The sequence below is a fragment of the Epinephelus moara genome, chromosome 5 (assembly GCF_006386435.1).
Source record: "Epinephelus moara isolate mb chromosome 5, YSFRI_EMoa_1.0, whole genome shotgun sequence".
In the NCBI taxonomy this organism is placed as follows: Eukaryota; Metazoa; Chordata; class Actinopteri; order Perciformes; family Serranidae; genus Epinephelus; species Epinephelus moara.
This window is the reverse complement of record NC_065510.1, coordinates 5,929,004-5,953,460: the sequence shown is the minus strand read 5'-3', so window position 1 is coordinate 5,953,460 and position 24,457 is coordinate 5,929,004. Positions and strand designations below refer to the sequence as shown.

Sequence of the window (24,457 nt, the reverse complement as noted above, 5' to 3'; positions counted from 1 at the left end):
AAAATGAAGCCAAAATATCCCAGACACGTGCACTGCCATCTTGCACTTTTGGAGCCAGAGTCTGCACACTAGCGATGGCCCATACACCAGTCCGACCCAATCACGAGCAGCACCACTGATGGCGAGCACACGGATTGACACACAGAGCTCACATTCTAGATGTCACACCTTTTTTTGTTGGGTTTTTTTTTTAGTATGGAGCGTGGACTTGTAGCTGGCGGGGTGCCCTTGAGCAAGGCACTGAACCCTCAACTTCTCAGGGCACCTGTCCAAGGCAGCCCCCTCATTCTGTGCATATGTGTGTGTGTGTATTTCAGGCCTGTGTGTATATGACAACGGAGTGAAAAAAACATTTAATTTCCCCTTGGGGATTAATAAAGTATATCTTCTTCTTCTTCTTTTTATAGCATCAAATAACTAATTAAAACCAAATGTATCTTATAAATTATCACTTTATCATAAATCAGCGCGATAACAACTACAACACTGGAGGTTTTACTTTTTCCTTGTGAGAGTGAGAAGTAATTTTTACTATGGTCAACAGAGGGCGTTATAAACTCTTGCATAGTGTCAGACTGTATTCAACCTCACACTCTCACACTATCATCCTGTGGCTTTCAACTTTCTACAAACAGCTGCATTATAGTCTTTGATTCTCAAACATCGTCTCTCTACACAAGTGCATCGTGCAATAACAAAAATACTGTGTATGAAGATAGAAAAATAGATGTATTTACTATAACATATAGTACAGTGTGTGTGTCAGCAATTTTGATACATCATAATAAGTTTATTGTCCATTTATTGTTGCTTAAATTGTAGGATTGGTCATAGATTCATCCCTGTATTCTCAGCTGTAGTGTACACACATGAAGGTGATCAGGCTGATAAAGTTCAGATCTGCATCTGTGTTGGAATGAAGCTGCAGCAACAGGGTCCTATTCAAAATGATTTATTTTTTCCTTCAACAGATTATATTTACCCTCCTCAAAGGGATAAACAGTATCACTGATTTGCATTAGTGGCATGAGTGACAGGTGAAGTCAATTCACCTTATGTAGATGCTGGCAAATGTAGTTCCTAAATGCTTGTAGGAGTTGCAGCATGTTGCCACTAGGGGTCCATGTGACCACACTCACAAACTGCATCCAGCTCTGAGACACTGACCAATAGAATTCAGTTGTTTTTGTGAATTAACAAGATTATTATCAAGTTAATTCAGACAAATGAAAACTTTTTTTCAGTGAAAAGTTTTATTATAACAGAGATAATAATCTTGTTAATTTAAAAAAACAAGAGCAGATGCTGCTATGAAAAAATTAAAAAGTAAAAACCTTCATGTACTGTTGTGGATGCAGAAATATCAGAGACAGATATGAGCAGTATCTCTTGGAAAAATAAAAACCAAAAAAATTGTGAGAACATGTAGGCTATGTCTCTGTAGTTTGGGTGAACTGATCCTTTAAAGCCTTCAATGCCTGTAAGACAGCACCGAGGGCAGAGTGAGCTCAGGCATCAGCTGGGTGACATTGCGGAAGGGTTAGGACCCCTCCCCTCCGCCTCACAACAACACACCGGGAGTCAGACTCCAGCATCAACAGGAGCGGAGTCAACAGGCGGGTCGGAAATCATCCGAAGTCAGAGCAGATCCCACCGGACATGGCCCAGGCGAATATCTCGGTGACGGAGAGCCAGTTCAGGTGTCCCGTCTGCCTGGACATCCTCAAGGACCCAGTGTCAACCCCCTGCGGACACACCTACTGCATGTCGTGCATCAACAACTACTGGGACCAGGCGGAATCGGGCCAGTTCAGCTGCCCCCAGTGCCGGGAGACGTTCAGCCCTCGGCCGGTGCTGCGGCGGAACACGGTGCTCGCCGAGGTCGTCGACAAACTCAAGCTGAGCGAGATGGTCACGGCGCCGCCGGAGCTGTACCTGGGGGGAGTCGGGGAAGTGCCGTGCGACTTCTGCCCGGCGGAGAGCAAGCTGAGGGCGGTCAAGTCGTGCCTGGTTTGTCTCGCGTCCTTCTGCGAGCTCCACGTCCTGCCGCACCGGGAGGTTGGCACGCTGCGGCGACACAAGCTGGTGGCCGCGGTGGAGTGTCTGGCGGAGCGGCTGTGCGCACAGCACCGCCTGGGTCTGGAGCCCGCGGGGAGCGGCTCCGAGGCGGAGGCCGCGGTGGAGTGGAGCGGGGACTGCCTGCTGTGCGAGGCGGACCAGGAGGAGGTGCACAGTGCGGACGCTCAGAGGACCAGGAGACAGGTACTGACACATACTTTAGGTTTCATGATAATATACACATGTAGACTCCCAGACACCAAGTTGATTCCACTGGTTCCCAAATTCTCTCCAGTAGAGGAAAGAATCAGACTCTTAAAATATGGGTAGACACAGTTTTCTTTGTCAGAGATGCACAGATGAATTTCATCTCAAACTCTTTACACTTAGTGTGAATTCAGATAAGGGACTGTTCATTACTCATCAGATGAATGGGGTGGCTGAGGTGTGACTTTGTTTTGTTTGTTTGTTTTCTTCACCTCACCAAACTACAAATATTTTTCCTTGACCCTGCCTAAGTGCCTAAAATGCACGACCCTCCCTCCACTATGAATTAGCTATTGGTAGGGTTGGGGATAAAAAATTGATACAGCACAGTATCACGATATTTTTGCGTGCCAATATTGTATCGTCACACAGTGCCAAGGATTGATTTTTTATTATCCAAATTATTAATATAACAAATACAACTTAAAACTTAGGTAGCCTAGTAGAATAATAATTGTTTTTCAGTCCACTGTATACATTTTGCTGCAAAAAAAAAAAAAAATAGCTGAAGTGACATGAACAGACTGAAAACGCAAAATAAAACACATGCTGACAAAGTTTTCCTTTGGGAACATAATTTACAGTTGAAAAAGGTAATAAATCCCAATATATCACAGTATATTTTATCGCAATACCCAGCATATCGGAACGTATCTAAAATGGCAATAATATTGTATTGGGACTTAAGTATAGAGATAATATTATATCGTTGATCCTCTGGTGATTCCCACCCCTAATTATTAGAATTTTAAAACTTTGCCTTTGGTGTTTGAAAGTTAAAAGTGAAAAGTTTAAGATGAAATCTTAAAGCTGAAAAAAACTCAGTCTTTCACTCTTGTGGTGCATGCTGGTTAGTTGATGCAAACAGTTTATTTTTGGCCAAATTTTAAATAAGACGTAGAATAAAGGGATTTTGAGGAAATGTCACTGATATAAGTTAAGATTCATTTTTTGTTCTTCTTTTTTTCTGATGGAAGTGTTGGTCTCACATAATGTGACGTAGGACCGTCAGGAATTTGAAAATCTAACGATTCTGTGTCTGTATTTTGAATTTATTGTACTCTGAATTTTAAAGAAAAAATGCCTTCCAAACTCATGCATTTTCTTTAAAAATTGAAAGAAAATGTGTGAAAACAATTGGCCTTTGTTTGGAAGGCATGTAAAAAAAAAAAATGCAGAATCACAGGCAGAAACTGTAAAAACAGAAATTATCATTGGATCTTTAAATTTCTTACGGTCCTTGAACACAATGTGCAACAAACATAATATAACCAAATCTGAGCTTATAATAGTGATATTTCATCAAAAATAAATTCTACATCTCAGTTAAAATCTGGCCAAAAATAAACCGTCTGCACAAACTAACCAGCATGCACGACAGGCGTGAAAAATGGCTTTTTTTCAACTTTAAAATTTACCTTTTTAACCTGCAAACATCACAGGGTTAGTTTTACAAATCTAATAACTAATTCATGGTGGAGGGAGGTTCATGCGTTTTCTGCCACTCACTCAGAGAGGCTGAAGGAAAAATATTTGTAGCTTTGTGGTGGGTTGAAACAAAGTCACACCTCAGCCACCTCTGATAAGTAAAGAACAGTCCCAAATGAGCTGCGTCTGAGTCAGTTTGACTGCTGTTGACAAGCCCTACAGTTCACTTGTAGTGATTGGACAGTGTGTGTCTAAAAGGCAACAAATAACAAAACAAACAACAAAGGAAATCAAGACCAAATCAAACAGTAGCAAAAGCAATAAAAATGGTAGAAGACGCAGAAGATATTTAAGTGTATATCTTGCAACATGTTTTGCCACACTTCAGACTAAATCTATAATCATTAAGTTAAGATATTAACACTAGATTGTACTTACAGTATTTTAATAATTCTGTTCTTACAATATGAACCACAACACAACTTTTAATGGATAAAATGTCTACAGCTCTCACTGAGTGGACAAACATTAATTTTAGAGAATGTTGCTAATGGTTTATCGGCTATCAGCTGCAGCTCCAGGAGTGTCAGAGGATCGTTCAGGGGAGGACACGCAGCGGAGAGAGAGAGTTGGAGGAGTTTCAACAAAGCTTGGAGTCCCTCAAGGTGACACACACACACACACACACACACAAAATTAAAACACATGAATTACATTTCAGTAAGTTACATTAAAAGATCAAGTAGGCAGGTCTTAAGATATTTCTTAAAGGAATCAGCAGATATTGTATGACGCAGATTTAAAGGCAGGTTATTCCATAGTTGATCCATAGTAACAGAAAGCAGCCTCTCTGTACTTAATTTGTCTTAACTGTTGATGCATCTAATGCTGTGGTGTTCGCTGACCCAGAGAAGCAACTACAGAGGGAGAGACAGTCGACTAAGAGCCTCGTAAACTAGTAATTACATTTTAAAATCAATTCTAGAGGAGACAGGAAGTCAGCATGAAAATGGGAACATGTGTGTATGTGTTCTCTTCTCCTGGTTTTTGTTAAAGCACAGACAGCTGCATCTTGTAGAGGCTCTGTTTACAGATTTTTTAGTTATCCATTTTAGAGAGAATTGAGACAGACAATGAGAACACCAATGCACAAATACATTTTTGTAATTTGTAATTTCAAATATTTGCTTCATATCAAATCTGTAATATTTTTAAGGCATTCTGTTAAACAAACGTAAACTTCTATGCAGCATTTAGAGTTGCTGCTTGTGCATTAAATAAAAGGCCTCTCATCCACAAGTAAACTGACCATTCACCGTTCTCTTCTTCCCTTAGGTGATTACTTATACTTAAAGGTACTGTACGTAACCTGATATATGTATTAATTGCTTTTTATTGCCAGTGGATGAACAGGTTGTAAAGTAACGCTACAGCGCTAACAGTGTGCAGCATCAGCTAACCTGAGCTAAGAAATGGAGTCTACTAACGTAAATAAACAGCTGGCACTCATCACAACACCAAGGCCACACATGCTGTGTTTCAGTCATACATTTCACAGCGGCGGCTCAGCAGAGACAGACCTTCGCTTAGCACCCTGTAGCGACACGAATTCAGCCAGGGCAAGACAACACGCCAAAATACTGTCTGAGTGGATATGTCAGTGTCAGTTTTTGTTAAAACAAAGGCAGCTGCATCTTAAAGAATATAGGGTTGAAACGGTATGAGATTTTCATGGTACGATAATTGTCTCTGAAAATATTGCAGCTAAAGGCACAATTACACATGAATTCCTGCCAGGAGGCGTGATGGATGTGACGCGTTTGACACAAAATACGCAAATTAAGCGGCGCTAATGAAGCGAATAGTGCAATTTTGCATCATATGCTTTATTTGCCAGAGTTATAAAACCTGAACCTCAGCGACTGATTTCAGCGGTAGCCAATCAGCAAGGATGTACCGGCGGAAGTTCATTCATTGATTCAGCAATTTCACACGCTAATGACATGAGTTATTCGCGCATGTGGAGCGAGTCAACACAAAATATTGTCGCATTCAAGCTTGTGCTAGTAATGCGTTGTGAAAATTCGAAAATTTGCATTGCTTTTGGTGTGAACACAACATCTTTTCCACTCCAGTTCCGGCACCTAATTTTGAACCATTTGGAGCATTTGGAAAAAAAATAAATTGGTTCAGAACCCGAAAACTTGGTTCCTAGCTAGAACCAAAAAATAACAGGGTTTTCTTGACCGACCTGCAGTGTGAACTGTGGCGACAGCAGTGGGTCTGTCATATTCTACAGGTTGGAAAGAGAGAATGGAGAAGGCAACAGTTTAGAAGTTAAGTAAGAAATCATCAGAAATAAAGAGCTTGCAGTGGACGCATTAATATTTGGTCCATGCTTGTTTTTTGGATTAAAAAAGACATGTAATAACAGGACAAAAACTTGCGAGTAACAATGCAGTCTGCCATCTCGAGTCGCTGCTACTACCGCTACTTTTGTTGTGCATTGCAAAATAACAATGGTCCAACTCAAAACTGGTGGAAACACAAGATGATTTGCTAGATGGCACTGAGGTTCAAAGAGCCCTGAAAGGAACCAATTCAGGAGTAAGGGAGAGGGGTCACTAATGCCAAGGATTTTCTCAAAGTAACATTTCTTTCGTTTTTAACAGACCATTCTTTTGAAACGTGCACATTTTGATTAAAAGATTTGTGCATTTCAGTAAGGTGCATTTCAGGTGCAGTTAATATTACTTATTATATATTATAGGTTGAATAAGTATACAGTAGTATGCAACAGTTGTCTCCAGCTGCAGTATTTTGCTGCCAGGGATTGATTAATAATTGTGATCAATGACTGTGATCTCAACATTAAGCCAAGTAATTCATGCCAGTCGTGCAGCCAGGTTAACATGATGTAATATACAGAGCAGTGTAGCATGGCATGTGCTATGTAAAGCACATGAGATAAAGAGTTACATAAATAGACTCGACTTGACATTTACACAACACACACAGCCTCCACGGTGACATCAGGCTCACACACTCGCCTCTATCTCTCTCTCGCTCTCACTCACACACACGCACACACACACACACACACACGCTCCTCACACACACAAACACTCCGCCTCACAGGAGCTGTTGTATCAGTTTCCACTGCAAAGCTAATTTAAGTTCCAGTTTCTATGCCACTCCTTCGGTCTTCCAGGAAAGCCTTTTCTCCTCCCTCCCCTGAGCATCATCTGCATCCAACCAGCTCCTGGCAAACTGGGAGGCTGCTGTATTAGCTCACTTGAAAATAAGCTCAAAATCAGCCTTTAATCAGATCTGGGATATCAGTTTGTCGTCTTTTCCACTGCTTAGATGGTGGAGGTTTATTTCTGAGCACAGCTATGTGAAATGTGCACTGAGACTTTCTTGCTTTGTTTGTTTTGTTTGGTGTAGAGAGTTGCATGGTCCCAGGACGGCCTGAATTCCTTTTCTGAGGTTTTTTTAGTCCTGCTAAAAATACAGTTTGGCAGCACACTCTGCACCCTCGTCATTATTTGGTCTGAAAATAGATAAAGAGCACCGAAGGTTGGAGAAAAATATTGTTGTGGCGTAAAATCTCAGAGAATCTTAATGTAATGGTTTTGTTTTACTCATATACTTACTTATATAGTTATGTGGGAAACAACATATCAGCAGTGTCCGATGAAAATTAATAAACTCAAGGATTAAGTATTCCTTTACTGGCTGATAAAGTTGTCTCTTAGGGTAAATAAATCATGTTAAAAGCTATTGGATTTTTTTGAAGAAATAAAGTCTCAAAGCTGAGAACTGATTGGCTTAGTTGATAAAAAGTTTTGGAAACATAAAACATAGGATACAACGAAATGCCAACTTCACTCACTTTATCTATATGATTCCTGTTGGAGGATTTTGTAATGGGTCATAACACAACTTTCTAAGCTGTCAAACTGTTACACATCATTGACGAGATTCAGTTGAGAAGCATCAGTGGATTCAAGTTTTTCTGTGGCAGATGAGGTTGCCATTAAAGATTCACCATTTCTTAGAAAGTGACAGGATTCTAGAAGTTTGAACCCTCTGCTTCATTGTGTCTTTAAGTCTTTGCTTTGTTCTACTTTAACTACTCCTGTTTTCCATTGTCTGACTGTGTGTGTGCGTGTTTCAGGTGTCAGCGTCGGCTGTTTTGGAGGACAGTGAAGCTCTGTTTGCAGACATGGCACTCCGCCTGGAGAAAACCAAAGCAGAGGTGAGGAGCAAGGGCGAGAAGTATCAGCTGTAAGGTTACCAATGTAGCACTTGGGCTTGGGCCTTCTTGTAATTCCACTGGGGTATACTGAACATGAACATATTTGTGTTACAAATAAATAAATAAATAAAATAAGAAAATGTAAAACTTGAGCTACTGGCGATAGAAGCTATTCAATACTTCAGTAGTTCAGGACTCCTGTCCAATATACCCAGTATACAAGCACAGGAGGGGCATTGATTTACTGACCAAAATATGTCCGAATCTGCTACGATATGCCCCCTTTCACCTTGTCAATATTGGACCTTTTTCTGGTTGACCCATTACGTCACAGACCAAACAATCAACAAACAAGTTAGCTACGGTTAGCTAGCAGCAAACTGGTACCATGGTGACAACTTAACAGCTCTGTACATTTTGTCCGTCCAAAAATGAACAGCTCTGGGTATAGACTTCACCATGTTGTTACTGGCTTCTTCTTCTGATACGCATTTAATGTTTTCGACATTTTCGACTGGATGTGTTAGTCAGACTTTGAGAAATTCGATTTAGTACAATTTCAGTCGGACTAACATGTTTTAAAGGTCTGATTTTAGTCGGACTAACACAATAAATCGATTATCTCAATGTCATGTTAACGCACTGATTGTAGCATGGATGTCATTGTCCAGCCTGCAATGCTGTGTGTCTAATATACAATTAGCATTCTTAGATAAGTCTTGCAGGTTTAACTACGTGTGGCCCATAAACTCATGAACAGATAGGAAATAAGCACTCCTCTTGCTGGAGGACTCGATGACACTTGTTGCTGCACTGGATACCAACACATCAGTGGGCTAAACAGAGATGATGGGTTGAATAAAATCATGTTGCTAAAAAGCTACTTTTGTACTTGAAAGAATCCATCTCAAGATAAAGTTATATGTGACAATACTCCCAAACACGGGCAGAGGCATCTTTCTTTTTTACTAGTCCTGTAATGTTATCCCCACCACTTGCAGTCAGCATCTTTCTCAGCTCAGCTGGCAGTTCCACCAGTAGAGACTGACCCCTGGTGGCGGATATTGTGTATTACAATACATCCCGTCAATACAGCATCTCCGTATTGGTTTCACAGGAAGAGGTGCATCTGTACTTTGCACAGTACTGAAAGTACCTTCATGATTTTTAAATACCCCAGTATACTGTAATACCTTGATACCACTCAAGGCCTGTGGAAATTGGAGTGCTAGTAATAGCAGCAGTGATTCTCTTAGAAATCAGTAGAAGTACCAGTAGAACTCAGAAGAGTAGATAAAGTAGCCTTAGAAGCTGTCGAAGTAAAAATAGTACCACTAATTGTAGTTCTGCTTTTAAAGTATCAGTTGTAGCAGTAGCTGTAAAAGTACTATTGAACTCTAGCAGTTGCGATCTGAGTTGCGCAGATCAGTTCAATACACTTGTTGATACCAGTTTAACAGAAATCCTGTTCAGTCTTCTGTATCATTTCTGTGGGTCTGAACAACTTGGTTCTTACACCCATGCCACACTCATGGTACATAAGGCACTTTGACAAGGTCAAGGTAAGGCAAATTTATTTATGAAGCACACGCCAGGAACAGGGCAGTTCACAGTCCTTTACATGAAACACCAAAAGTATCCAGACAAAGTGCAAATTAACGCTTTGTAGAAGGACATTTAAGTACAATTAAAACAGCCATTAATGAGCCAAGAGAATGGAAAAAACGAGCTGAAATAGAAAATAAAGTAAAAGGATGAAAGTCCTTGTACAGTGTAAGAAATTAATGATTGTTTGATTCAATAAAAGGCAGAGGCAAACAGAAAAGTCTTCAGCCTTGATTTAAAAGAACTAAGAGTTGCAGTGAATGTGCAGTTGTCTGAGAGCTTATTCTAGATGTATGGTGCATAAAACATTTAACACTGCCTCTAAATGTTTAGTTTTGACTCTTGGGACACATAGCACACTAGATGACCTGAGAGGTTTGGATGGTTCATAACGTAGCAGAAGATCAAAAATGTATTGTGACTCTTTCGATTAGAACATCTGTTTGTGTGCCATAGGTCCGAGCGAGGCTGGAGGCGAAGGAGCGGGCGGTGGTTGGGAGGGCCGAACGAGACATAGAGATGCTGGAGAAAGACCTGGAGGAGCTGAGGAAGAGAGACAAGGAGATCAGTCAGCTCCTGCACACGGAGGACAATGCCCATTTCCTACAGGTGAGGTGGAGAAAGAGGGAGGATGCAAGGGGGGAAAGGGAGTAAAGACCCAGGAACAAGAATAACTTCACAGTGGTGAAAAAAGGGGGAGAATGAAGGGCTAATGGAGGAAACAACCACGTTTAAACACAACGCTACATCAAGTTGGCAGCACACATCAGAACGCCAATGCTCCGTACTCTTGATAGGTTTGCTGTCCCAAAACAAGTAACTCTTCAGCAGTGGAAACCGAGTAATGCTGTATGATTCTGAGATAGGGACAGAAAGCCAGTGGAGGTTCGGGCAGCAGAGTTCTGGATGTATTTGAAGTTATTTAGGACTTTGGATGATGAACCATTAAGAATGCTGTTACAGTAGTCGATTCTGAATGTGATGAAGGCATGGATTTTGGCAGCAGAGGGGAGAGCGATGGGCGGAGACGAGCTATGATGTTGTTTTAGGTGGAAGAAGGCAGTTCTGGTGATTTGATTGCCATGTTTTTCGAAAGAGAGGTTGTTGTCAAAAATAACTCTGAGGTTTCGGATGTGTAGTAAGGATCTGAGTACAACAAACCATTGTGACATCGTTTTATCGTGCTTTTATTGAATCAGTTGTATCTTTTTCGTCTGTGACATGGTTTGGAAACCTATCTTTAAAAAGCAGAAACTCTGAATCAGATTATTGAATGGTCTGATTGGTGAGTCACAGCTGAACCCAGAGTCCCTGTACACCAGGGCACAGTGGATAACCAGCTTGGTTGAAAGTGATTTCAGCTTCTTCTTTGTGGACATTGGTTAATAGTACCAAGGTATAGATAAAGCAGGTCTAGACCATACTCTTAATTTACAGAGACCCAACGAGTCAAACAAATTCCCTCCAAGAGCAAGCACACTATGCAACAGTGGCAAGGATAAGCTTCTTTTTAAGAGGCAGACACCACCTGCAGAACCAAGATGCTGTTTTGGGTGACCATCTGCCTCTGCCGTTTGGGTTGAAGGGAAGACGGCGAGAGGGACACAGAGATGCACAGCAACAACAATAATCACATTAATAGCTGTAATAATAGCAGAGATATGACCAGTAATAATTATAGCAGTGGATATAATGGAGTACTTTCACTAGTAGCAATAATAGAAGTAATGATAATAAAAATACGACTAATGATACCGACAGTGGCAGTGTTTAATGGAATAGTTTTAATAGTAGCAATAATAGCACTTGTGATAACAGAAGTATGACTAATGATATTATCAGTAGTAGTGGGTGTTAAGCAGGAACAACCACAATCCAAGAAACCTGTGAGGTGAGAAGCACAGACTGTGGGGAAGTTAGTAAAGAGAAAGAGAATGGAGGAGCAATGTTTCCACCAAGCAGTACGGTTCAGTTCAGTACGCTTTTTTTCAGTTTCCATTGTGAAAAGTTGTGGATGGTACCAATGGAACTGTTCCATACCGTCCCCATGTTTGGTCCCCCCACCGTTGGGGTACCTAGCACACAGATCTGGTACTAAAAGGTGGAGCTGTGAACACTGCAGTCTGTTGATTGGTCAGTAGAGGACGGTCACTCTGCTCAGAGTTGTGTCTGGTTTTGAGGCTCATGTAACCACTGTTCATATCGTAGCAAGTTCTACATATATTGGTAAACGATAACTATAAAATGAAAGGATGTTTTGCTGCCTGTAGCAGCAGCTGTAGACTGAGAAAAAATAACTTAATTCACAGGGCCGACTGCTGGTGACTTTTAAGGTGGAACGTTTACTTGTAATGTTACTCAGTGCATGAGTTGATGACGTGAATCCATCAATGCACCTTAAATTTCACTGTGACAACTTTGACCATTCCATTAGTTTTTATCGTCTCTCTTGGATGACGTACACTTTTATTAATGAGTGGATCTTCAAGCATTTAAAAATACATATTAACTTCAACCGGATCATGTGAACTGCATATATTCTAATCCTTACTTGGAGGGGGGAAAAAAGTGTCACAGAGCTTCATTCCTGTGGGCTATGGCAACCTTAAACCCCTGCACTTGCTTGAGGAGGACTCAATGCACAAACCAGTTATTTTTAATCATGCCATAGAGAGAGTGCTGGATGGAGCAGTGAGTGACAACAACCCCTCCCACATTCAAGAGTACTGTTTGGGGTAGAAACGTAAATGGACCTAGAGTCTTGGTACCATGTTTGAAGGGTTACTTAAGGTTCCAAGGGTACCATACCAAAAGTGTTTGCTGGAAACAGGGCTTTAGTGCATCAAGGGAAAGTCCTATGTAGCAGCTTAACTAGGGGCTGGTTCAAGGCAAGCCTGAGCCAGCCCTAACTATAATCTTTATCAAAGAGGAAAGTCTTAAGGCTGCTAATAAATGTGGAGACGGTGTCTGCCTCCTGGACCAAAACTGGAGGATGGTTCCACAGAAGAGGAGCCTGATAGCTGAAGGCTCTGGCTCCTGATCTACTTCTGAAAGCTCTAGGATCCACAAGTTACCCTGCATTCTTGGAGCACAGTGGTCTAGTGTTACAGTAGGGTACTATGAGCTCTCTAAGATATGACAGTGCCTGAACATGAAGAGCTTTGAAGTCGAAGAGAAGGGTTTATAATTTGATTCTGGGTTTTACAGGGAACCAGTGCAGAAAACAGGAGAAATTAGATCTGTTGTCCGAGTTCCTGTCAGTGCACCTGCCACAGCATTCTGGATCAGCTGGAGGGTCTGTAGAGACTTATAGGAGCAACCTAGAAATTGCAGTAGTCCAGCCTAGAAGTAACAAATGCTATTGTAGTAGTAGCAACGTTTAAGAAATGCAATAGAGACAACTTTTATTAAATTATTTTAGTGATTATTGGCGCCTGGGTACTTTTATATTGTCTTTCTGTTGTCTGTGTTGTTTGTAAAATGTGTGTCAAGATGGATGCCTGGCTCCCACTGCAAATTAAATCCACCTACAGGTTACTTTGCCTTACTTCCTCCACTGCTGCATATTAGCGATTCTTGCATTTGATATTCATCCATTACATCTAATGCATCCTGGAGGCCATAAGAAGTCACCAAAGTGCATACTGCCCAAAGAGATCAGCCTGTAGATGAGGGATGGAGAGGAAGAACAGATGAGAGGAAAGAATGAGTCAGCAGTGACCAGTGGAAAAAAAAAGACAGCATCCGCTTAAGTGCTATTTTCAAATTCAATTGTACAAGGAATTAAGGAGGAGGGCGGGCGGGGTGTGGATGCTACGCCAGGCTGTATTTTCCACTCACTCTCTCCATATCGACCCAGGCGGCTCCCCTGCTATGCGTCCCTCTCACCACCGGTCGGCACTCTAGAGCCCTCAGCCTGCCCACAGAGGGTTTCAGCGGCGCCAGAAGAGCGCTGTGCCACCTCCGCAGCCGCATGGAGGAGGTCTGCAGGGAGGAGGTGGACAAGATCAGCCGCGCAGGTACAGCTATGACCTACAGGCAGGAGGACAGACTGAGGATGATGTGATGTACTGAATGCTAAAAAATATACTAAATACTCAAACATGCAGACACTAGCTCCTCGGGCAGATTTAAAGTTTAAGCATTTAAACAAACTCAGCATATAAAGTAGATTTATGCATTCAATATGTCAAATGTCTCACACAGTTTCACACTGTTGTAACCTTTTCTTCCAGTTAACGAAAACTACGTGTCTGGTGCAGAGTGTGCAAAAGGTAAGCATGAGAAACATGATACGCAAACGCACACACACACACACACACCCTCTGTGTCAGTGTCAGGTCTGAGGTGACCCATTTCTACCAGGCTGAAGGTTTTGACATGACATTTAACACTGCGAGGGACAGTGGACGTGTTAATTATTCATGCTGAAGAGGACAGGGCGATGTCTGATACAACACACTCTGGCTCACATCCAGCTCTGCTCCGGTCTAATCAGTTCAGTTTAGTTTAATTGGAAGCAATCAAACCAGAAACGAGCAAAACACCAGCACTCGCGGATAAATAGTCCTCTTCTTTATTGTGGCCAAAAAGCTGGAAGCCATCATCAGTGTGAGACAAAACAGGAGAAATGGCAATTGAGAAAAGGGATGACATAATTGCATTGTGGGTTCCATCCTTGAATAACCCACCCAGAAATGGCCTCTCCTAATGAGGAGGTACTTTGAACCCTCAATTCCTACAGCATTCATTAGTGCACTTTGGAGAGTTGTAAGCATACATTCATTTTATTTCTATTTTTCCTAAGTAGAGGTCAAACACAGTGTGAAAGTAGGTACATTATGAAGGTTTTTTCTGTATTATAGTCTTATATTTATGCGCATCTTCATCTAGTATTCTAGATTCTGTAGGTCTTATAGTCTCCTGGTATGTGTTTCCAGTCTTGAGCATTCAGTTATATGTATTCATTATCTTTACGGAAGAGCATTGCATCCACAAAAGAAAAAAATTAGCCACTTTATCTAGTAATTATGAGTTACTATATCTCTGCTTTTATGTCCTTCTCAGACACTGGGAAATATTAATGTTGACCCACATGTCATTGTGTCTAAGTGACTAATGGAGACTACTGTTTTTGAAATCAATTCAATCAGTCAGTCAATCTACGTCCACTAATAGTACTTGTTTTTGTCGCTACCGGGCTCAGATTATTATTCCAAGTGTCTGACAACATTGTGAAAAGGATCCCTACAGAGATAGTCCTTTAAGATCCTTTTTGTTTAACCTGAAACAGCCCCAAATTTGCTATTGCCAGACCCACCAGACTCCATTTAAATAAACAGTAATTTTAGCATGTATAGAGCCACAATGTTTTCACATCTAACGGGGTGATTTAAGGGTTTATTTTAATCAAACCAGAGTTGGTGATTGCTGGAACAGTGGAAAGACAAACTAAGATGGCTTTTGTGAGTTTTATTTGGTTTCTGTTGACTTTGAATAAAGTGTGTTTTATGTTGATAAGAATACTGTTTATTTAAATGCAGTATGGTGGGTTTGGAAGTAGCAATTTTGGGGATGTTTCTGGCTGAACAAAAAGGATCTTACTCTGTAACAGAAAGGTCTATTTCTGTAGCGTGCTTTTCGTAATGTTGTCAGACACTTACGGGGGCGTAAATTGAGGGTGTACAATTGCACAAGTGGTTACATCGCAGCGTAGACTGTAGCATTGCAGCCTGTTTTGCTGCTGTAAAGGCGGAGAGAGTACACCTCTTCACCCTTCCACGTGCTTACATGGAAAGCCTCAAGACAGACAGAGCCCACCTTTCTGCCCATCCATGCACCTATGTGGAAAGCCTTAAGGGAGAGAGAGCAAACCTCCCTGCCCTTCCATGCGCCTACATGGAAAGCCTTAAGGGAGAGAGAGAGCAAACCTTCCTGCCCTTCCATGCGCCTACATGGAAAGCCTAAGGGAGCGATCACACCGAGATGAAACGTTAGAAACGCGATGCCAGTAAAACCATTGTTTTCCTATGATACGGCGCGTCTGACCGGCGTTTAAGCATCTTTTTAGACGGCTGTTTTTCCAGCGTCTTTTTAGACGCACGTTTTTGTAGACGCTTCTTTTTAGACGCTGAAAAGTTAAAATATTTTCAACTTTTTGAGCGTCAGACGGCAGTAGCTAGCGCGCATTGAATAAACGCTTCCAGCGTTTCAAGCGTCTTTGAAGTGTCCGCATCTCTAGCATCTCATTTCTGTGCGATCGCCCCCTAAGGCAGGGAGAGCAGCAACAAAGACCCCCCGTAAAAGAACAGAGCAGCATCAATGGCAAACAGAAATGACATTGATAAGTCAGACACAACATGAAAAGGAGGAACTGGAGTGGAGGCAGGTTGCAAAGCGGCTTGCAGAGGAAGCAGCAACAGTAGGCAGGCCAGAGCAGTTTAAATAGGGCGCCCTGAATGAGATTTGCCAGTTGGTTGCATAGAAAGGAATCATGTGATCTATCAGCTGACTCCCTTCCATCAATCAGCTGCTCCATCAGTTGATTGGACTGTTTGAGATCAGCTGATGTAGCTGGGATGTGAGCTGAGTTTACCATCGTGTCCTCCCCGAACTATGCTCAATTTTTGTTTTACACAGATTGTCGCTTCTAGCTGAAACACATTTGTTTTTGCCCACAATAAATAAGACTATTGATCTGTGAGTGTTTGATTCGATGTCTGCCACAACCATACACCCGATACAGTGTTTAAGATTTGGAGCTGTGTGTGCTGCTATTTTTTATCATACCAAACAATCAGACTCAGTCCAACTATTTAAGTTTAAAATGAATTAGCTTTATGGAAGAATTTCGATGACAATGAAAACTCTCCTCAGCTACGTCTGTGGATTTTCCAGTCTAACTGGGGCATTGCTGATTTTGTTTTGTTATTCTTGGCACTGTTGAGTTCTTTGAAAATATATCAAATACCATGCATGTCTATTGTACTGGGGAGGTGGCAGTGCGGAGAACTCCAAACCACAGCAAGTACATCCAACACTATCTGCAGGGCAACAAACCACTGGGGGTAAGTGTTGATTGTCGGGGTTTTGGTTAATATTTGGTGAACTAACGCTTTAACTCAAACAAACAGCTGTTTTTGGCTTTGTTATCATGCTAACTAACCAGCAGGCTAATTTAGCAAATCTATCACTCTGAAGGGAATACCTTGGCATTTGTTTGGAAACACGCTTATTCACTTTCTTGCAGAGATCAAAAGTGTATTTCACCAAATTCTGAACTACTCCTTTTATTATCAAGCCACTCTGTGTAGGTTTCCATACTTTGGCTCCATCTGACGGGAGTGTCAAGAATGTGAGATGAATGGGTTAAAAGCGACACATATATTTTCCCACAAACATAAATGTATGCCACCACAATCATTTAAAAGATGTAACTCACATACCTATTCTGCATGTAGTGACTTTATTGTTTAGGGCTAATGCAACATGTACAAATGCTTGGCAAAGTTGTATTTGTTTACAAGGTGTCATCACTGAATAATCATATTTTTATGTCATCATTATTTCTTAGGTGCTTCTCTCTGTGTGGGTTCTCTGGCTGTGCTTGTTCTTTCCTGTTTTGCCACTGACATATTGCTCGTGTTTTTTAATTGCCATTTCTGTCTCACTTATATGGTGGCGTATTAGGATCATTGTAGGTAAAAAATAAAATATGGAGCTGTGGAGGAAGGTAATATTCCAAGGGGAAAAAAATATGATTTTTCCAAGATTAAAGTCTTAAATTTACTAGAAAGAAATCATAGACATTCTCTGTAATTAAAGTGGTTAAATTTACAAAAAAAACCTGACAAATTTACTGCCAGAAAGTTAGGTGGAGTATTATAAAGAGTGGCGAAGTCCAGATAGGGAGGAAACAGTTGTGGATGAATGGGTCAAGCACAGGACTTTCACTCAGGAGACTGGGTTCTGTGTCCTGTGTGAGTCAGTGTTGACTTAAAATAATTTTAAGACTCAGTTGACTTGTTTTGAGTTTTTAGAACATATAAAGCTGCTGAATGCACACTGCATAAACTCAAGAAGAATAGCTGAATAGGCCCGTTTGCATTAACGTCATATTTGGATGTTGTATGGACACTCAGGAAGGATGTCCAGCTGATGGCCAGATAACGTCCTGGATGTCAGCACAACTTTTATTTTTGGACTGTCGCGAGCCATAACAGGACGCCTTGATTCAACACATTCTCACTTACAACTCGTCAAATACCAACACTTGGTCAGTTTGCCCACGTGTCAAAAAATGGCGCCCTAGGTACCCCTCCTGCGTCAGTTTTGGATGTGCAGGGACAGCGTGTCAGTTTACGCTTTCATCGTCTCTTTTCAAAATAAACTTCCATTTTCACAGGAAATATACAGTTACTTCTCGTTAAATGGGTCCATTCATTAATTTTCTGTAACCACTTATCCTGTTGGTGGTCGCGGGGGGCTGGAGCCTGTCCTAGCTTACATTGGGCACGAGGTGGGGTACACCCTGGACAGGTTGCCAGACTATCACAGGGCTGACACATAGAGACAGACAACCATTCACACTCACATTCACACCTACGGACAATTTAGAGTCACCAATTAACCTGCATGTCTTTGGACTGTGGGAGGAAGCCGGAGTAGCCAAAGAAAACCCACACTGACACTGGGAGAACATGTAACCTCTGCACAGAGGGGCTCCTGGGTTCGGACCAGGAACCCTCTTGCTGTGAGGCAGCAATGCCAATGCTTACCACTGCACCAGTATTTATAGTCGGGTGTGAGACCGGGTTGCTTGATCTGACGTCCAAACAACTGTCATTCAGTGTTGTGTTGAATGATGAGGTTGATCAATCCTTGCAAAGAGAAGCATTTGGTTTGTTATACTCCTAAATTTATGACTTCATAATCTCAGAGAATATCCATTTTTTTTCTGGTGAATTTACAACTTTAATCTCAGAATTCTTTCTTGGAATATTACCCCACTCACCTGGGTCTGTATTTCATTTTTTGTACCTACAATGGCCCTAATCAATATTGTATACCCACATTCTTTTTTCTCCACCTTTACTTTTATTTCACCTCTTCTCTTATTGCTGTCTCTCCCTCATTGACACCCTCTCACTCCTGTTCAGTTCTTTCCATTTATTTCCATAATATGGACAAAAGAATTAAACATCCATCTCTCTGTTTTTTTTGTGTCTCCTATCAGCGATGCCGGTGTCGTTCCCTCTGTCCTCTTTGTCTCTGCAGCCAGCTGATCAGAGGATGAGGGGAGCTTTCCTCAGGTGTAAGTACCACATCTATCCTCCATCCCCTCTGCTTCTCCAACTCTCCACCTCATCACTACATTCCTTTGTTTCTCCTTCCCTTCCTCTCTGCAACCTTTCTCTTCTCTCCCTCCAGTGCACCTATTCACTATGACCATCCCGCATGTCATTCCCCATCTGTCTCCTCCTCTTCCTCCTTTCTTTCTTTCCTCCTTTTCCATCCTTTTCTCTTTCTTCTCGCCATGCTTCGAGTTCACCAGATAATGAGAGTCCTGCTGGGAAATCTGAGAGCCCAGTATGGATCCCCATCAATAATGGATGGCAATCATACTGTATTTATGACACCCACGTCCGTCATTAAAAGCAGTGTCTTGTCCCGACAGAAACAAGCCTGCTGACAGGATGACAGCGTGCCATCACCCTTGTTAGGCATTAATAATTGATTTGGTCCGAGGAGGATTAGGGTGCATAACACATCTGTTGGTCGGTCTGTGTCCCACTCAACTCTGGATGTTGGGAAATACTTTATGGTAGAGAGGAGAAAGAGGAACTTACTTACTTACTTCTCTTTTGGTTTCCTTCCCTCCAGTTTCATGTCGTCTATCCTTGGACCCCGACACAGCCCACCCTACCCTGGTCCTCCTGCAGGGGCCCCAGGGTGCGCACTGTGGCGAGGAGCCCCAATCCTACCCCCCGGACCAGCAGCGCTTCGATTCAGTGGCCCAGGTCCTGTGCAGGGAAGGCCAGTTTGGTGGTGCCAGCTACTGGGAGGTGGAGTGGAGGGGCGGGGGATGGGTTGACATCGGCGTCACCTACAGAGGTATCGGACGCAAAGGTGGCGGTAAACCCTGCCTTCTGGGGCGCAACGAGAACTCTTGGCGACTGAGGTGTACACATGCCGGATACGCTGCCTGGCATGACAACCGCAAGACCACGGTGGCTGCACCGCCATGCCCCAGAATCGGCGTGTTCCTGGAGCGCCAGAAAGGAGCGCTGTCCTTCTACAGCGTGTCGGACACAGTGGTGCTCCTGCACACCTTTCGTTGTCCGTTCTCTCAGCCGCTGTACCCGGCCTTCCGCCTCGACCTGGACTCCACCTTGCTCATCTGTCCTCATGAGGGGCAGGGAGGAAATGCACACCCACCCTAACACTAACACATACAACTGAAGGGTTTGCCGGTGTGGAGGAAGCATCACAGTCAGGAATGCTTTTCTTTTTCCTACATGTCTTTCTGCATAGTCTCTTCTTCTGTGTCTCTCTTGAATAACAGGTTTTTCTGTGTTTTTCCCTTTGAATGTTAAGTAGTCTTTTTGGATCCCTGTTGGGCACACTGTCATTTAAACATTCACAATATGCACTTTTCACAGCGCACTTATGACTTGACATGGTAGGAAAAGCACAGGTGTTAATGATAACATGAAAGGCATACTATGCAAGATTTTCCCTAAAAAACAATATATACACAAAGGTAAACCATCTCAATCATCACTTGTGACCCGCTAGTGTGGCGATGTCTGTATCTGCAGAGAACCTGCCCTCTGCCTGTATTTTCTTATTATTTTCTTATTTTGGTTTGTTCGGGATGTTTCTTGGGTTCAACCATTATTCATTTTATCATCATTTACACTTGTGTTTTTCCTGCTGGGATATGTCAGTGTTTACACTGAAAAAGGTCTAGTCAATACAGATGAGTGAAGAAATGCTGTGTTGGATAAAAACATGTTTAAACAATCCACTCTGTTATGGTTTGAATTATTTTTTTTTAATCAAAAAAAAAAGTATGTGGGCTGATATGTTTTATACTGTATGATAAAGATGGATGACACAAGAGCTCCCTAAAAGTGAAGCCAAAACATCTTGATCTCCCCCTGGTGGCTGGCTGCAGTATAGGACATAATCTCTATGTTAACAGACAGGACATGAGCCAAACTAAAAGCTTAAGGTATATGTCAAATAAATTTTTCCCAAAGATGGTTTCTGTAATTTTAGGTAGTTCTGTTGCTGCAGTGTGTTCAAAGGTTCATTTCTCTGATAAGTTTGGTTTTAATTAGTTATTTGATGCCATAAAAATGCAATTGATGCCGCCGCTTGTGATTGGTTGGATGAGTGAATAGGCGGGAACTCAATACTGTGGAGATTGCTACTGTGCAGACTGTACTGTACTGGCTCCAAATTACATCCCCAGGGCAAGATGGCAGCGGCCATGTCTGGGATATTTTGGCTTCATTTTTGTTCAGTGGGAGATGTGTTGTCCATCTATATATACAATCTATGGTCTGAATCAACAATACAAATATACTAAAAAGTATTTGTGTTTAACATTGTTTTCTTTGTACTGAAAAATGTTGTAAATACATTTTATGGGATTTTTTTTTTATTTAACTCTACAATGACAGGCTGAATATTGAGTACCTGCGGCTACTTGAATACTCACAGCAGTAGATTTTTTTCTGCATCAACATCACTGCCATGTGACATGGGAAACCTCTCTTAGTTTTTCATGATGAACACATTACCTGCACAAGTGACCTCAGCTTCAGATTAAGTCAAGGCCATACTGTAGCAGATGTTTTCCTTTAGGTCATGTTTTTAAGGTCATTTCCTTTCATGTGGGCGAGTTTTTGTACACCACATTGCGGATCTGTCTTTAAGGTAGAATACCATGAATTGAAAGAGTTCACTACATGGTCGAGATGTTTATTTAAGGTTTAAAGAGAAGATCGCTGCCACTTGGCAAGAAAGCGAAGCCGAATTACCAACATGTGAAACTACTCCTTTAACGCTACATTCACAATATGATTTTTTTCCTTCCAAGGACTATCATATCTGTGTCAGTATGTAACTAATATTCAGTAACAATAAATTATTACATATTTTAAAGTGATGTTTTAAAAGGTACGACATTTTCCATCTCCACCATGCTAATGCTGTGTGAGGCGAGCCACGGAAGCCACCACAACCTGGCTAAAATGTGGTTTCAAATCTACTTACCGTCACAAAGTGCTGCATTAACAGACATGTATATCGCATGCTTCCAAAAAAATCCAATCCTACTATTATCTCATATCCAAACATATCTAATCAAGTTAATATTACCTCTGATCCATTCAGTCAAGGTCAGATCTGAGAAAATATGACTTGCAACTTTAAACTGTTCACACTGATAAGAGAACATCAAATAAGAGGAAACATATCAGGACAAGAACTTGAAACATTTAACGAAGTCTGCCACTGTTTCCCTTCGATTGTAGCATTGTGATTTTTTTTTAAAAGATTATTATTTTGGCTTTTTGCCTTATTGAATAGGAAAGTGTGAAAGAGGGAGGGGCTGACATGCATCAAAGGGTAGTGGGTTGGAATTGAACCCACCACCTCTGCAGCAAGGTCATAACCTTTGAATATGGGGTGCTCGTTCTACCAGGTGAGCGTTAAGAGTGTTAAGTCGTCTGGGGAGGGACGACCAAGACTGCGTTGTAGGTGGGTGACCAGAACTGAAGAAGCGTCTTGGATGAGAGGGGAAACGTCTTCAAGAAACTCAAGCAAGTCCAGTTACCTACGATATAGCACTTAAGAATACCATGACTTGGATGACTGAATCTTGCCCTGTAACATATTCCCTAAGAGTGTGACTGACATCTTCTTCCATCTGAATGGATACCACACTGTAGCCACAGTTTTTCTTGGATTATGAGATTGTTTTTTGCCTCATTGATTTTTTGTTTTTGAATGGTGCTATTTCAAAGGATTGTGATAATAACTTGACCGAGCACTGTGTGAGGCCTTTAAACCAAACTATTTGTGAAATGTAAATCAACTATTCACATTCCAAAGACACAAAAACATCACGCAGGTCCATAGAATCTAATTATTAACTTTAACCTTTATTAGAACAGTGACAGAAAACGTATCAGACATATCCAACAACCTTGAAGGTATTACATCTATGCTACTCTATACCTTTAAAGTTACAACACATGCAATTCCACCAACCTGATCGTATCTGGCAGGTCAATCCAAAGCAAGAAACACTTTTTTATTTTGCCTTGAAGTGCATTATTCCACAAGCTGTCAGACTGTAACATGAACTGCTGTTCTGTAATATTTCATCTTGTAGCCTTTTCTCCTCCCGTTTACTTACTGTGCTTCAGTTCCTCGATGTGACTATAAAATATGTTGTAATTGTCTGAGTGTCTGAGTTCATTCCACCTCGGCTCACAATAAACTGATCCATGGAGGTCTGAACTGGCAGTGTGAGACTGTTTTATGTTGGAAACATTAGAACACGGTAACAAGGATTTAAACTGGAGTGGGTGGTTATCACAGATAAATATCACCTTTGTTAGGCACTAAGTTAAAGTTGTGGCAGCGTACAACCAGTGACTGGTAGCACGATGTACAGTTTCTCGTACTTCTTTTTGTTCAATAATAACTACATGATTCCCCTTCTCATAAAAAAAAACCAAGACAGTGTTTCGCTTGCATTTCCCAATTTTAGGTTTTTATTACTTAAATTAAAAAAATGCATTTTTTTAAGGTGTAGTTAAGGTTTTAACTGTTTTAATATGTTTAATTTTTCCATTAATTTCAATCGTATAGTTCAACCCATATGTAAGGAAAATCAGTTTAGACCATCCATTGTTACAAAAATTTATTCTTTTCACAGTCTCCGTTTTTGCCATCTTACATTTTAAGAAACTGAGAAGCTATTCTGCCCAATGGGTGACAGAATTTTAATTTTTGGGAGCCTACTACAGCACTTTACACAACTGATTTCACAATGCTATAATCAGCCGTGTAAAGTTGTGTTTATCTCAAAATAATGAGATAGTACTGTTTCTCATTATTTTGAAATTTTATGTCGATATTTTGAGATAAGTCATTATTTTACGAAAGTATTTCGTTATTTTGAGATACTAGCTCATTATTTTCAAGGTTTATGATTATTTGGAGACACCAAGTCATTATTTAACTAAGTACAAAGAGTCTGTGGCTCAGGAGGTAGCTTGGGGGTACAAAGTTTCCACCAAGTGAAAGATCAGCAGCTCAGTCCCCAGCTCTCCAGAATCCAGGCAAAGAATCCTCAGGTGAGTCTCAAATTGTGTGAGTGTGTTTGAATGTTTAAAAACTGTATGGTAGCTTCAGCCACCTGTGTGTGATTGTCACAAGTAGCTAGTGTTAACAAATTTTGAGTGGTCAAAATACTAGAAAGGTGCTGTGCATGTCCATTTGGAGATACCAAGTCTTTTTGAGACAATTTCTCATTTTAAGATACTACGTCATTATTTTGAGTTACAAAGTCATTTTGAGAAATGTCTCATCATTTTAAGATACAAATTCATTTTGAGATACTAATTCCTAATTTTGAGAAAGTTTCTCATTATAGATACTAACATTATTTTGGGGTTTCTCATTATTTTGAGATACTGAGTCATTTTGAGATAGGTTCCTAAGTAAATCACTATTCGGATATACCAAACCATTATTTTGAGATAAATTAGTCATTATTTCTCAGTATTTTCAGATACTAATTCTTAATTTTGAGAA

At 41.2% G+C, this 24,457-nt stretch overlaps 1 protein-coding gene across 2 annotated transcripts; it reads left to right on the top strand.

Annotated features, from left to right (window-relative positions):
* The first annotated feature begins 968 nt into the window (after positions 1-968).
* On the top strand, positions 969-23,134 carry LOC126391049 (E3 ubiquitin/ISG15 ligase TRIM25-like). 2 transcript variants are annotated; one of them, XM_050045637.1, is made up of 9 exons: positions 970-2,262; positions 4,323-4,418; positions 7,934-8,014; positions 10,076-10,228; positions 13,479-13,638; positions 13,855-13,893; positions 16,615-16,686; positions 18,855-18,932; positions 19,502-23,134. In XM_050045637.1, exons 1-9 carry the CDS (start codon positions 1,660-1,662, stop codon positions 20,059-20,061), a joined length of 1,842 nt encoding a protein of 613 aa, XP_049901594.1. In that variant the 5' UTR covers positions 970-1,659; the 3' UTR covers positions 20,062-23,134. The 2 variants fall into 2 exon arrangements, with proteins under 2 accessions (XP_049901595.1, XP_049901594.1); XM_050045638.1 differs by lacking the exon at positions 16,615-16,686 and having other exon boundaries at positions 969-2,262.
* The last annotated feature ends 1,323 nt before the right edge of the window (positions 23,135-24,457 follow it).

What these genes read in the sequence shown, in the direction of transcription:
- LOC126391049 (XM_050045637.1), top strand. Translation starts at nt 1,660, where the DNA reads ATGGCCCAGGCGAATATCTCGGTGACGGAGAGCCAGTTCAGGTGTCCC. An exon ending in TGGAGAAAACCAAAGCAGAG is followed by an intron (nt 8,015 to 10,075) that starts GTGAGGAGCAAG and finishes TGTGTGCCATAG; the next exon opens with GTCCGAGCGAGGCTGGAGGC. An exon ending in TGGTGCAGAGTGTGCAAAAG is followed by an intron (nt 13,894 to 16,614) that starts GTAAGCATGAGA and finishes TGTACTGGGGAG; the next exon opens with GTGGCAGTGCGGAGAACTCC.